We start from the raw sequence: 16,202 nt of genomic DNA on the forward strand, positions 1-16,202 counted from the left end.
TGCATTTTGCATACATGTATTAAGAATTTATATAAATTTTATTATAAATTTCAATACGAGATTTGACTTCAAAAAATTTTAACTCATGTTCGCGGTTCGCGATGGAGTTCGATTTGAGGTTCGTCTGCAAGTTCTGCTCGAGATTCGGTTCGCGGTTTGGCTCGATAATGTGGACCCTCCTTTTATACTTCACGCACGTGTCATGAAAGAATAATGAAGCGGCACGTGAAGCTTAAATCGACCATATCAAGCCGACTGAAAAATTCATCTTTGAGCTCATCCTACGCATAAAAACTGATCAGTCATTGAATTGAGGTATCATTAAAATGAACATTCTATCGATGTTCGATATCAATGTGTGCCGTTGAATATTACTAAAGATTTCAAAGTCACTTTCGTTCTCTCCCTTTTCCTTTCTCTCTCTCTCTCTCTCTCTCTCTCTCTCTCTCTCTCTCTCTCTCTTTCTCTCTCTCTCTCTTTGCTGTATCAGATTTATCTACAACTTGCGACTGGATGAGCATATAACTCCATTTAGGCGTCGTCTGGGGTGGCTTTCAGTTGAGAACAGAAGGCTGTACTTCTTGGGTTGCCAATTGTATAGGTTACTCCATATGGATTCGCCGATGTATTTGCGGGAACTTTTCACTACCCTTGATCCATCGCTCAGAAGATCTGATCGGTTGGTCACTTCTTCTCATTCCTTTCATATTCCTGCACATAGGACCGTTACTTATAGAAATTCCTTCCATCTCTCAGGTGTTTACTTCTGGCAATCCCTCCCGGTTCATATTACATCTGCGTCTTCGTTTCCATCATTTAAAAGTCTTCTTCGAGCCTATTTGTTCTCGTCTGAATTTGCGTGTTAGGTCGTGTCTGCGGGTTATTATTTTTATTAATATTTTCTTTTCTTCAGTTTAAAGGTTCTTTAGTTTTAAGTTATAGTTTTAAGTTAGTTCTTAGTTATATGCGATATGTTACCTATGTTAGTTATATTATAAGCTGCGTTTGTAATGTTAGTGGTAACACACATATTCTTTCTATGTACATATGCGCTGTTTTATTCTTGCCCTTTAGCTTTGCTTGGGCATAAATACATACCAATCAATCAATCAATCAATCTCTCTCTCTTTTTCTCTCTCTCAACGTTAAAACCTTGAAACATTCCGATACACGAATTCATCGTTTAATTTTATGATAAATGAAAATAAATATAAAAACAACGATCTGAATTTTTAGAAAATTTTTAATAAATTAAAACTTGTAAGTTAGGTGAAAAGATAGCTTACAATACGTGACAATTTTGCAAATTTCTGCACTTTATAAGATATTCTTCGATCTTTCAGAATTGCGATGAAGGTTGACGCGAAGTACTTTGATCAAAGTTAACTTACTCGATACGGGAATGCTGATTAAAATTATGAGATACAAAGGGCTTTTCCTTCTCAAAAGGATTTCTGCACATTGAAGCGAAGGAAAAGCCAGACAGCCGACTGCGCTTTGCAATGTAACAGCAAAGAAGAAACCATTTGCATATTTCGACGTGGATTACGATTCGCTATTCCGTGCTTACCGCTTGATGCTATTTACTTTGTGTGTGCGCAATGAAATACCTTACTACTAGGATATCTTTGAAACATCCTGCATTATATCATTCAGAATTTGCGGAAGGCACTTTGAAAACTTTCTTACATTGCTTTAGCATACAAAAATTACAGTTGACAACTTCCTTTTTATCGTGTATTAACAGAGTTATGACGTTCTATATACAGGATGTATCGTAATATCTTTGGTGGTTCCTCCAATGATGTTTTTCGTTTCAATTTCTTAATTAATGTAAGATAATTAATGTATTCTGATAATTTTTTTAATAGTATCTAATAATTATTTTATATCTATTTCTTTGGAACTATATAATAGTGTAACAGTACTATAATATTTTATTTTATTTTATTTTAATTTGTATGCTTATTCAGTTATTTTATTTTACTTTGTCATTTATTTCTATTTTCCATTTATCTAGCATATAAATGCTTCCATCGTAAGAATACTTTGATTAATTATTTATCAGCTACTAAGAGAAAACCGTTTTGTTAAAATTTCGTTCTGCAAACAAATGCAACGAACCGTTACAAATAAATTACTATCAGATGTGTGAATAGTGAAAATCAAAGAGCGCAGGATGTCCTGCAGTGCACAGTGATATCTCTGAACAAATGAACCAATTAGCAGTAGCCATTAATCAAGCTTCATTCAGGGTGTTTGTCCGCTGCGCTCGTAAATACGCTTTTCAATAATAAAAACCTATACATATAATCGTAGTGCCTCAATAAAATCCCGTCGATTAAAAATACAGATTAAGTGTCGCACACTATAACTGTAGTTTAAATAAAATTACTAATTAAATGTCAACTGAAAACAAAAATAAAGATATAAGATTATTCATAAAATCTTGACTTTTTTATTGTTTTGATTTATTTTGTTTAATACTTTATTTACTTTTCATATTCGAAAAAAATAACAGATTATATTTATTTTAGATTCTGTTGGGTAGTGTTCAAAGTTTTATATTTATTTTGAATGTTATTTTTTTATATGCTTTGAAGCACAGAAATGTTTTAGACGGTCCATAATCTATAACAAATTCTTATTTATGATTATATGCTCTCTCTAACACAAAAAAATAAGAGTATACGCACATACATATACACATACATAAAACACATTATATAGAATACACATACAAATAATAGATAAATTTTTTTTTCTGAATTTTGACATGTATCATAGTCTAAAATGGATGCGTGTTTTCCATGTTTTACATTCTATATTTTATCAATATCTTACTAATGAGTAATAAATATTGATTTTTGTTAATTAAATTATTAATTATCCGTCAATCGATAAACTTCGTGCAAATTCCTCGTCAATTAGCTCAGAGTTTATTTAGCCATAATGCAGATTGATAGATATATGTATACATATATATACAATATGATATTCCCTGAGCTAAAATAATCGCGAATTATGACGAACGGGCATAAACAAACAATTATATCCGATGTTGAATCGCGCGATAATAAAACGATAACTACATCGGCGTTCATTCCGCTGTTTACCCAAAACTGCTAAATTTGCCGTGGATTTGCAGACTCAAAACGTCAATAAATGGAACAAAACACGCACACTCGAATTCTCTTGATTTTATCCATGATTTAAATTTACGTTATTGAAACACTTGGCGCGAAAAGGAAATCGATCAAACGAGCGCGTAGTTCGCGCGCTTGCGCGCATATATGTGCCCGCTTAAATGAATTTGGTTTGTGTTGCGACTATGCAAATTCTGCGCGCGGTGCGCCCGCGCAGGTTCCCGTATTATGCGCTTAACAAAGGCCGATTATAATTAGCTTTCGAACGATAAAGAAGAACAATGGGACGCGATGTACAATGAAGAACGATAGAACGTGCAGAAACTGTCAACGACGCCGACATTTTGCGAAATAACCGTGCGTTAATGCATATGCATTAATTGGCGTACCAGATATCCCGCAATTTATGTCCACTCGAGATCTGCAGCTTTTAATATGTGGTATATGATATATGCTATAACATATGAGTCCTATTTCGAGAATAAACTTTTTGAGCAATTTGAATTTTTTCCACCCACTTTTCCTCTTTACAGCGATTTTGCTTTAAGTATAAAGATATGAAACAGGAATGATATTCGTTTAACCTGGAAGTTCATTTAGTTTAACGATTTATTTAACGTAGTGATTTATTTAACGTGATTTATTTGATATAATAATTTAACGATATCTCTGTTTAACGTATAATGAGTTGTTTAACAATTTAGTTAGCGCGATGATTTGTGTCAACGATGGTTTCGTTCCTTACACGAGCAATTTTGAATGTTACAGCGTCAAAGGGATTTCATTCGCAATTACTATTGTAGTTCGCCCTTCGTGTTTACCCATCATCAGCGCAATCGATTCATTCTATTGCACTATTTGATTCTCGTCATTCGAAATTCGCTCGAGAACACTCGCGAGAATATCCGCAAAACTCCACACTTTGATTTGGACGAAGAGAAGTAGGTCAACTTTTATATCTTGCAAAAGTAATTTCGGCATATTTGTATTTCTGCTTTTACTCGGTATTTGAATTTTATGGAGAAATGTAGTATTATTAATATACATCACCAGACGCGCGCTACGCGCGCGCTAATTAGCAACAGAATACACAACTGTCAAAATTATGCTATGACAGCCGCTCACGAAGTTAGCGCAGCGAGAGAATCAGCATCGCGGAAAAGAGTGAACAATAAACTTCAAAACTTTCGAGGAGACGTCGAGAGATACGAGTATCGATTTAACATGCCTTTTTTTAGATATTTAGAAAAAATAAGATCGCACGATTTCTTTTTATTCGAATAATTTGAATTTTAATTAAATAATTTTAATTGAGTAATTTTAATTAAGTAATTTTTTCGTAACTTCTCTCTCTCTCTCTCTCTCGATTTTAGAATATCTTATAAAATATTTTAGTAATTCTTCAAATTATATTAAAATAAAATCGTTATTCTATATACATTAAATTATATATAAAAGTAGCTGTTCTATTTTTTTACACAAAATTTTGCTTTCTATAAATATTAAATAGGAATAAAAAATAAAGATACATATTCTCTATAAAATTAGAAAAAAGGTGTTTTGATTTTACGAATTTTATTTTAATGAAATAAATCTTGTGAATTTATCGTGAATTTCACAATTGCATGCGGTTTTAACTGCAGAGATAAACGACCGCGCGATTTATACCGATAATCACGGCCGTTATCTCAAAATGCATATCCCGAAAAGGGAAATGCTGAATTTCGCAACGACAATAACGATAAATTCGGCGCGTCACAACAGAGCCATGGCCGCGAAAGCACTTTCGCGGTCGAAGGTTAAGGTTGCGTGAGCCAATTTTTGCAAGTTCTCTTCTTGGCTGACCGTGCTGGCAAACAGACCAACCAATGACGATCTGTTGAACTTGACACGCGATGGATATGAGCACGGAACGCATCTCATTTGTCTCTCTATTTCTTTCTCCTCGCTCTGTCTTTTTCTTCATCTCTTGTTCCGCGGTTAGAAACATCCTTCGACCATTTATCTTACATTTCACACGTTTATTTGTCCGCAAACAATGAGAGAGAGGAATTTTCTTCGCGTTCACATATGAGAATAAGAGTCGAGGTTTTATAATGCTGAATAATTTTTAATAAGAATATTTCTTTTTTGTGATTTTTATACTGAAAACGAAAAATGTTCAGTGATTTATTTTATATCTTTGCTTCTATTGATTACGATCTATCAATACAAATATTACGGCGTGGAATTTTTAATAATGTTTTAAGAAAAAGTAACTTTCGTCAACCCACGCACACACACAAAGTTTTACATGGAAGCTTAATTTGCGACGTGATTATTTAATTAATGAAAGAAAATATAAATGTTATCGAATAAATATTGTTTAATAATATTTATCCCGATCTCGAATCTGCCTAAAGAAGCAAAATGTTTGCTATTTTATTCTTTCTCTTTCCTAATCGTTTTTTTTTCTTTCGTATGAACAATAAATAAAAGCGGCCAAGCAAATTCGTTTCCCCTTTATTCGCGGAAAGCGAACAAAGACTGCGGAATGAGAATTCGATATTGCGTTTCGTTGCTGTATTGTCGCTGATGGTTCTCCGCACGGTATTCGTTATTCGCGTTTGCGGAAAAAACTATTATCCAATACACGTAGTATGAGAAAAAGGACAATTATTAAGAATTAATTAGAAAAGTATAAAGAGATAAAACCAGATTGCAACACGTCTTTAGTCAAGAAATTTCAGAATATACATTTTTATGGTATAGTTCGAATTTTATTCAATCTTCAAATCTTATCATCAGTATCTATTATAATTATTCTATAATTATTATCTGTTTTATTTAAAGAATAACTATTTCTCATAAATTCTTTAATTCTGTTATCTTCATGTTACATTATATATTAGAAAAAATATCCATTGTTGTTATTTATTGCCGCAAGATATTGTCTTTCGCTAAACTTTTGTCTGATCAAAGAAGAAACTTGTTAAAAATTATTCTATTGTACGAAGACCTTGTTGGCTGTTTCTTTTCTTCTTTTTTTCTTCCCTTTTTTACGCCAACTTCTGCATTGTTCTACACGCTCGTTCGTCGATAACTACTCTCGTTCGGAGGGAACTCTGTACTCTGACATCTGTACGGTAGCCAAGTTTCCGACTGGCTACTGGAAAATTGGAAGTACCGTACTGACCGTGTTTCATGTCGTTTGTCACGTCGAATAGCTCTGCCTGTTCCCCGCGAAAAAAATTGCTAGAACCTACACGTGCAAATGTGATTTATATTATAAAAAGGCAAATTCGTTGTTGAAGCAACTACAAACATTTTCGCAAATATTTATTCAATTAAGAACTAGTATTCTGCAGTATTGTAAGTGAATGTTTTGTTAACAAATTACTTGCATTTTGATTTTGATTGTGACTTCCGCTCACACGTGATCTATCTAATTTTGAATATGCTACACAAATACATATATTTTATATTCTAATTTAATGTTTACAATATTTATACATTATGTTTGTATATGTCGCATGAGATTTGCTTATAACTTGACAATGTTTTAATCGTGAATTTCGCTCGCAACCCGTAATCACGGATATTGTCAGAGAAATTATTCATCCGGGGCTGCCTAGATATTATTAATAGATCTCCCCGATCAACTTCCAGAGAAACAATCTGTATTTAGATATTGTGTGTGTGTGTATCCGGTCTTTATACAATTCCATTTCATTCGATACTGATTAATTTTTCAATAGTGACAATGCCGTGGCACAATCGAAAGAATCGCTGGTCCTTTCTTTCTTGCAAAAAGAAAAGAGAAAGAGAGAGAGAAATATTTTATAAATATTTTTGAATGCGTTTAAGAAAATTTTATAAGGAAAGCTATTTTTTATTTTTTCCTAGGCACACACTATACTCTTTTCGAACTAAGCAAAAAGAAGAGAGAGTGGTCGCGGTCTCGGTCACGACTGTCGGAGCTCATTGCACGCGTCGTTTATACGTAGACCTTGCCACCGCTTTTACCGCCATCGCCTCCTCTAGAGATTCTATCTAAACTACCGCTTTTTACAGGCATGCAACCGCCTGCGCGGCACTGATGCACGAGCGCCCTTAACCTCGCGCGCGCGGCTTGCATCGGTCTCCGGGCTTCGATCGAGGGGTGGGTAGTTGAAAAGTGCTTGGTGGTGCACAGTTGCGCCCAGGCAGACAGAGGCTGAATTTTCTCTCGGGTCTGTGTGATGTAATCTCAAATTGCTGTACGTCACAAATTAATTCCGATACGTTTCTTCATTACTGATGATGTTTTTCATTACTACGAGCTAGGAAGTTATCCTAAATATCTCAAATGATATATATAAATCGGCGTAATATACAAAGATTAAAAAATTTAAATTATATAATACTACAGGAATATAAATACAGAGCATAACATAGGAGCTGAATATCGAATGTTTACTGTGACGCCTTGCAAGCAGTAGAATGTTGCTTGCTCGCACCTTGCATCTGCGCGAACTTCGACGTCAAAGGAAATCGCCAAATCAACCGCGTTTGTTCCTAATACGTTCTCCTCGATATCGACGTATATCGTCCACCGAAAGTTTGAAGTGAAGGAAGTTTTGAAGACTTCTAATCAGACTTCCATTCACCGCGCGCGGTAAAGTGATTTGAGGCAAAACTTATCGCTGTGCCGAATCGCGGAATCTAGCTTGCCAAAAGGCACAGTTACACGAGATACACACCCCACAGGCATATGTAGATTATGTTTAATATATATGTGCCACTCACAGAATGTGTGGTGAGATATACGGGTGTACTAAAATGCTCCTCGTAGAATTGAAATTGCGTTTGTCTTCGCCTGGTTTTGTCGGCAACTAAATTGTCGAGTTCTATTTAATTTTAAAAATTCGTTTTAGAAATTCGCGAAAATTTCGTTCTTAAAAAAAGTCACGTGCAGTAGAATTAAATTTCATTTGTTGCCCCTTTTCCATAATTCTAACTAGTTCTTTCACCGTACTAATTTTCTGCCGTGAACAGCTGTTATCCCGGAGATCATTTAATCTACTATGTTAATATTCTATAAAATAATATATTACAAAAAAAATTATTTACGAGGCATCATTACGGCGTTCTTATTACACTTCCCGACAGATTATATGGGATTTCCTTGTTATTTATCCACAATCAGCGATATCGAGTTCGCTCGACCGGACACTTTACGAGCGCAAATATTGAGAAAGTATACCGCCAAACAGCACCTGAAGATATCTCCAAGCAAAAGTGCGATGTGTGGTCATAGTGGTGGATTATAGTCGTCGGTTGTAGGCAACACAAGAGCGCTATTGTAAATCAAATTTCCCATCAAAAAGCGAAATTGGACGTGTATTAATCCGGTTTGCAAATACCACAAACCTGCAAGCTCCGCTTGCATCTCCTACAGTTGACACAATCACCGTTTATTTGGTCAGAGAAGGGATTTGCTCAATGGTTTGTTTCATCCTCTTTACAGCTACCTCAAATAGTCTTTCACGAAGACTATTGAAGATTATTGAATAATCCTCTTTTTTCTGTAAAATATTTTTTTCAGAAGAAATTCTCGTTTTTATCGAGATGTATTTCATATTCGATAAATATATAACATACGGAGGCATAGATTATCTTTAAAAAGTTAATTAAAACAAAATTATATAAAAATAGCCAGAAATTAAAGAAGAATATAATTATTAAAAATAATCTATTTAAAATAAATCAAAGAATAAAACAAATTTTTGCTATTCTCGGCGTGCTTGTCCGTGGGGAAAGGTTAAATTTAACTCGAAACGGCAGGCAACTGCATAGTGCATACCGTGTGGGCAAATTATGTTTATCTAATTAAGTCTCGCGTGGCGAGGGTCAAGTCGCGTGCCGGCGACAGAATTAAAGTGCAATTCTGCTTCGTGGCAAAATTAAGTTCTCACCTTCTCTCTTGCACGTCTACTTAGCATAATCACGCGTATTTACATTTATTACGCAACTTCCCTAATTTATTCCCGTCGTTACGTCAGCTCGTTCTTTTCGCGAGATTCACCTCGTTTTAAGTCCTGAATTACTGACGCAAAGCTTTCAGCACAGAAAGTCGCAATGTGAGGTTGTATATATCTTCATACATTTTCAAAATAAAGAATTTTAAGACCGAAAGAAATTACGAAGTTAAGTAAAATAATAGGAATAAGAGTCATTCAATTTTTACAATTAAAATAACGGTAATAAATAAATAATGAGAACTGCACCAAAAATTATTTGGCAACATAAATATACATATAAGATAAATAACAATACGTATGTTTAATTTATATGCTCCAAATTGTATAATTAGTAACGATAAAAACACAACAAAACTAACTTGTTTACTTATATTTTAAAGTTTTATCAATGATTTACCAAAAATGCAATAAAAGTGAAATTTTTTGTTTCTTATCAATCAGAACGCGAATACTGGATCGTAAAATTGACTTAAATTTATTGCATTTGATTCACCGAACTTCGGCATATTACGTCACCGATGGAGAAATTACCATGACAATTGACGTCCTTAATAACGCATTAGCGACCTAATTAATACCTCACCGAAACTAATTTAATGAGGCTCGTTCCATAATGTTCGCGTAATATTGCTCGGCAAATGTGTGTGACAGAGAGAGAGAGAGAGAGAGAGAGAGAGAGAGAGCGGGAAGAGAGGAAGCAGTGGTTTTAGTTCGGGTTTCTGTCCGGGAAATAGCTTCCGATTTCGGAAATTGCCAGGCGGGATATTGGCTCTCTCTTCTCGTCGATAATATTTACGATACCTTCCGCTTTCCGTGTGTGGATCTTACTTAGATCCATTAGATGAACTTCTCGATATATACAGCGTTGCAATGTATGATGCAATAACTCCCATTGAGAATTCCGTTTAATAAAACGGATTCATGAAAGTAGTATAATTTTTGTTCGTACGAGATTCGCGATTTTTCAATGTCATTTATTTCATTTCGAAAATCTACAATATTTATTATATTTTGCAGTTTTATTTTATATATATTTCATTATAGGTATATTTATTTTATTGTATAATTTTTTATATAATTGTAAATATCTTTTGTTGCCGACTATTAATGATAAATTAATAAACGGTTTCTGATTAAAATATGTTTATCTTAAAGTGTTAAATATAACTGTCATCCATATTTTCATATTGTGATAACACTTATTGTTACAGAATACTTAAATATTAAGTATTATAAAATTAAGATAATGTATAATCTAAATGTGAAATGGATAACTATATAACAATTAACGATATAAGTTATTATGAAATAATATATTATCTAGAATTTTTTAAAATAAATCTTGTATAAATATTGTAAAAATATAGAGAATTAAAGTAAAGTAAATAATATAAAAAGATATAAAATTGTACAAATAAAATGTATGGAATATAAAATTGCTTTTTTCACATATCTGAATAATAAATTATTTTATCTTATTTTATAGATTGCTCTCTGCTTTGAGAATTAACTGCGTTTTAAATTTTTATCATGACACGTTTCTCGATTAACGAGTCGTTTGTACAACTTTTAAAATACTTTTTTTCCAGGAATGATCAATTATTTTTTTCTCGACGAAACTAGCCCAACGAAATTTTTAACTTCCTCGTGAGTGAGAAGGGAAAGGTACTGCTGGCACGGACGCACTGCTAACTTGATGGGGTTTAATTGAATTTTCAGACTGTCCGAGTCGACAGATAAAACTACGCTAATGAAAACGCTCGATGAAACGGGCCGGAGCCATATGCAAATCTGTTGATTACTCTCCCGTGTATTCCTTCTGTGTATTCAAACTCCTTTCGCAGGAGTTCAATCTGAAGACAACATTGTGCCTCTCTCTTTCCTCCTCCTTTCTCTATCTTTATCTATTAAAATATGTATAGATGTATACATCCAATATATTCATTAAAATATGAATAATTTTAACTAAATAAACTAATTTCCCGAAGCAAAAATTCTCGAAATATATAAAAATAATAAAGTTACCTGGAGTACCTAAAAATTAGTACTCAATATTTTAAGTAACGAAAATGAAAGATTACACTCTCATCAAATGAATTAGGAAACTCATAAAAATGCGGGGGAAAAATACAGCTATATATTTAGTTTGTCTGTCCGTCTTGCTTTCTATTGAATCGTGGCGCTTGTAATTCAACAACAATTTCTACAGGCATTGCGCAACTGCGGAAACAAAATTCGCGGACGGCAACATTATTGCGCAACTTTCACCGATATTTCGCGGCTACATAATATAACGATCGACCGACATTTCGCTTTAACAATTTAAAATGAAGAGCATCTGATAACCCACGCCAATCGGTGTAATAATGATTGCAGTTGGCAAAACAATTTCAAGTGAATAATAGCAAATAGTTTTATATTTTATTTAAAAAAACCTGAATTTTAAAATACTTTAAAAACTAAAATTACTTTAAAATTAATTGAAAAATCTAATTAAGAAATCCGCTCTAATGTTAAATAAAGTTAATTACTAATTTGTATATTTCTTTAAATAATTATGTGTCATAAATAAATAATTATATATTGTATGAATATCTAATCATAATCTATATACAATTTCTTAATATTAGTAGTAAAAAATATTAAAATATAATCAATATATTCAATCGTTCAAAAAATAAAATACAATAAAAGTGAAAACTGAAGAAATAAAATAAAATTCTATAGTTGCATGAAAACGGTGAGCCAGTTCAATAAGAAATTAATATAAGGATGTTTTAAGTTTTAGAATATTGGAAGGCGTGAATCTCTCTCTCTCTCTCTCTTTTTCTCTGTCTCTCTGAAATGCAAGTACCTCCATCAACGCATACCTGCTTTACAATTGGAATATGGTTTTGACAGTAGAAAAAATGTGGAAATGCTTGACCGTCTGCACGTGTGTTTTGTTGGCAGCAATAAACAACTTCTGCAGCATTATTTTTCAAAACATATACGTATGTCAGCGTATTGCATATTCGGGAAATGCAATCTCTTTGAACCACACGTGCACATCTGACCATTCGAATTATCGAAATTGCACGCAATTTCATTAAATAGAGAATATTTCGTGTTATTTATCTATTCAAATTTTATAATGTTTTAAATTTGTATTTTAAATCAATTTTGATCAATTTTGATACAAGGAAATGTCAAGCTTATTAAAATCGCGCATGAGATTAACAAGTATATATTATTTATTACTGATTTTTATTTCACTCTCTTATGATTCAAATTTTTACTTTAATTAATAAGAATTGTATTAACTCTGAAGAAATATATTTTAATTATGTAAAAAAAATAAATAAAAAATTATAAAATTAGACTATAAAATATTTGAGATGATTAAACAATTCTCAAGTTAAAACGATTTAACAATTCCTTAATAACTTTATTATTTTTAATGTTTTCGCGAAAAAGACAATAGGTTCTCTAAAAAATAGAAAGTTATTCTTTAATAAGAAATCTGTCTAATTTAAATTTTAACTAATTTTTGGAAATTTGAAAATTTCTGAAGTACGGAGGTTTAGTAGAGGTTTTATCGAATCCATTTATTCCGCGAACTGTTATGACACTCATTGACGATGAGAATAGCTGAAACGGTGATTTTATTAATGGACCACGAAATCCTATTTTCCCGCGTGAATAATGCTCGCTACCGTTTTCGATTGCCAATCATAGATAATTGCAAATCGCTCTCATCACATAATAAATCGTGTTAAAGATTTCGTATCAGTTTATAAATCTTGTACGTTGATCAAAGCGACCAAACGTATACATGTTCTCCAAAATGTCAGAAAATGCTATATCTACACTACATATATTTCTAATTAGTTTTCCAAAATTTTTGTGCCAAGGAGAAAGTGATACAAAATTGTTCGAAGATGTCTACAACTTTCGTTACAAGATTATAAAATAAAAGATTATTGAGATTATTGTTAGACACTAATCTATGAAAATAATATGTATTATTTAATTTATAGAATTTAAATTGAAAACATTTTGTAAATATTGTAAATTATTATTGCATAATAATATATTATATCTCTCTCAATAATTGTACTCGAGAACATTATACTGTTATCAAATCGCGTTATCGATCGAATATAGGACTAAACTGATGTTGCCGCCAAAATGGATCGCGGAGAATTATTAGGGAGGTTCTATATAGGGTGATAGAACGCGTTTCGCTGCGTAATCGCGCAAAATACGCCATAGATACTGCAGTAGAAATAGCGGATTCTGCTCGCTATTCTATACGTGGTAGTGAAGGGGACATTCCCGTTCGTATAATAGCTTAAGGAGATAAGAGGATTTCACGCGAGTGAGCATTTACCATTTCTGTCGAAATATACGAACGCGCCAACAGACGCACGATGCGAGAATATGCGTTTCAAGTCTTGATTACTGCATTAAACTAGCGACGCAAAGTGTAACTGTCGCTTGCTAATTCTTATCATTTCGTCGCACGAGTCGAGTTCGAAAATTTATGTGCTGACAAGACATTTGCACCTTGAACTTGAATTTGAATTTATAACTACATATACAGCGAGTTATATGTAGCTTTTAGACTGCTATATATATATATATATATATAGCAAGCTAGTAGATTGTTGAATAAAAATCTAGTAATCTTTATTACGTATTTTTTATTCTGTATGAAATGTTTTAAATATTTCCATGCACGAAATAACCTTTCTAATAAAAATTCTTTTTCTAAAATTATCAGGAGCTTGTTTAAGATATCGCACGACGTGTTTAAGTATTTGTTAATTCGTTAAAATCTCGAGTTTTTTTATCTCGGCCTTTGCTATTCATTCTTATAATCGATAATATATAATTGAACACACGTACATGGACGGAGTTCCACTCACCGTTAACGGCGTGGAGCTCCGTGGGCACCGCGAAGTGTGCCGTGTGGAGGGCTAGCTCACCGGTATCGGCAGCGGCCTGCAGCAACATCTGCTGATGATGATGGTGCCGGGTAGATGAGCGATGATGGTGCACGCTGTTGAGGACGATGTTGCTGGATGTCCGGCTGAGCGCTTTTCGTTGTCGAATCGCCTCTTTATAGATCTTGTAATACATGATAATCATCACCAGGCCTGGGATCCAAAAGGACACGCAGGAACTGATGAGCGCGTATGGTAAATTCACTCGAAACTCGCAGCTCTGAAATATCCGGGAATGTCGCGAATTACTTCGGTGATTCAGTCATGATAATATTCTAATGATACAATAGTCTATAAAAAGCTAATAAAAATAACATAATAAAAAGTGTAGATACTTAAAAAAATTGTACGAAAAGAATTATTGAGAAGAATAAGAAAGTTAATTCGTTATTATCATTAAAATTAGAAATCTTTCATCTTTTAAATTTTTTTTAAATTTTAAAATATTCCATCTTTCACATTAAGGTAGATTACTAAGGTAGGTTAGATTGTTATAAGGCTAACAACGATTTCCATATTCATAACTTGCACATTAAACACTTTCTAAAGACGCCTAAAGAAAAAAAGAACTCCTTCGTACCTCCGGATGCTTCACCATGTACTCCAGGTGTTCTTTTGTCGTGTACCATCCCATGAAGATCGGAATGAAGCTTATCAGCGCCGGCAAGACCCAAGCGCTACCCAGCATACATCCCACAGTACTCTGCTTCATTATCACCGTGTACTCAAGCGGACTCACTATGGCGTAGTATCTGTCCACACTGATACAACAAAGGTGGAGGATGCTAGCGGTGCTAAAGTAAACATCCAGCGAGTTCCACAGGTCGCACATGATCGGCCCAAAGAGCCATTTCCCTCCTGAGAGCTCCACCGAGGCGTTGAAGGTCATGGCGCACATTGCCACCAGGAGATCGGCCGCTGCCAGACTAACCACGTAACAATTGGTGACCACGCGTAATCTGCGATGCCTCCGCACGCTGGCGATCACCAGCATGTTGCCCAATACCGCCGTGGTGATGATGGTACCCATGATAATTCCCTTGATCACCACCAACAGCACGTTTACGTTCTCGGGGAGATTTTCCACCGTCGGGTTTTCCGCTGATGACGATACATTTGCGATTGCTGTTATAGTCGTGCTGGAGGCGGTAATGGTGTTGTTGATGAGGACCGACGAAGACGTGGGTTCTACTCGGAGTAGGCCTGTCGACATCGCCGTTACGTTCAACATGGTGACGGTGAATGCGTCGATGGTTGATTCACCATTTACGTTATTTACGGAGAACGGTTTCTCTTGGATAATCCCTCGCTCGTTTTGGACTTCATTCGAGAGTCCGCGGTGGTGAGGAGAGCATCGTTGGATGAATTATTCTTTCTTTTTATCATCACGAATAGAGGGAGATCGATTATTCCTCCTTAAAAATCACCATCGTGATACGTATTCATATTTTGATTTAATTACGTAATTGTGGTGATTGATATCCGGTATTGTTGGATATTGCAAAAGTATCTCAGAATTCTTTAAAATTCTGTGTTTTGAATTAATTACAGATGTTATTGATGGATATTTTGTTGCGTAATTAAAAAAATATTGCAGTATTCTTCAAAATTGTGTATGAAAATTATTTTTTATTTCAGGTTACGTGATTGTGATTTTCGTTCTTGTATCGCTGGTCCAATTTTATTTATACAATAGCGGATACACAATTGTGATGCGACAATTTCTTTGTTAGGGAAAATAATAAATTGTATAGCACCATTCTGTATGTCACTTCTGCCAAAAATGACTCAAATGTGTATGTACATGTATATTTACTACGTATATACTTTAATTCCTTTCTTTCTTTTGATTAATTCTTTATTTTTATTTTATCTTTGTTGTTCTTAAGTGTATTTTTCAAAGGTCTTTTTCATACATTAAATATATTTCTTTATACATAAGTTGTGTGTTCACATATACATATATAATTATTGTGGATATTTTTTTCTAGGATGAGACTCATCCTCCTCAATTTCTAAATCAAGTCTCTTGAGCATTCCTGCAAACATTTCGTCATTTTCCGCAC

At 33.8% G+C, this 16,202-nt stretch overlaps 1 protein-coding gene across 2 annotated transcripts in view; it reads right to left on the reverse strand.

Moving 5' to 3' along the window:
* LOC112459399 (octopamine receptor beta-3R-like) overlaps positions 1 to 15,989 on the reverse strand; it is an 89,170-nt gene extending 73,181 nt beyond the window's left edge. The window contains exons 1-2 of one of the 2 annotated variants that reach the window (XM_025023474.1): positions 14,717 to 15,989; positions 14,119 to 14,356 (exon numbers count right to left, since the gene is read on the reverse strand). In XM_025023474.1, coding sequence (XP_024879242.1) covers positions 14,119 to 14,356; positions 14,717 to 15,367 — 889 coding nt within the window. In that variant the 5' untranslated portion in view covers positions 15,368 to 15,989. Of the gene's footprint in view, positions 1 to 14,058; positions 14,357 to 14,716 lie in introns of both variants that reach the window. The other variant, XM_025023467.1, reaches the window with a different exon arrangement.
* Positions 15,990 to 16,202: the final 213 nt, after the last annotated feature.

This window comes from Temnothorax curvispinosus, unplaced genomic scaffold (assembly GCF_003070985.1).
Source record: "Temnothorax curvispinosus isolate PA1 unplaced genomic scaffold, ASM307098v1 QBEX01009828.1, whole genome shotgun sequence".
Lineage (NCBI taxonomy): Eukaryota > Metazoa > Arthropoda > Insecta > Hymenoptera > Formicidae > Temnothorax > Temnothorax curvispinosus.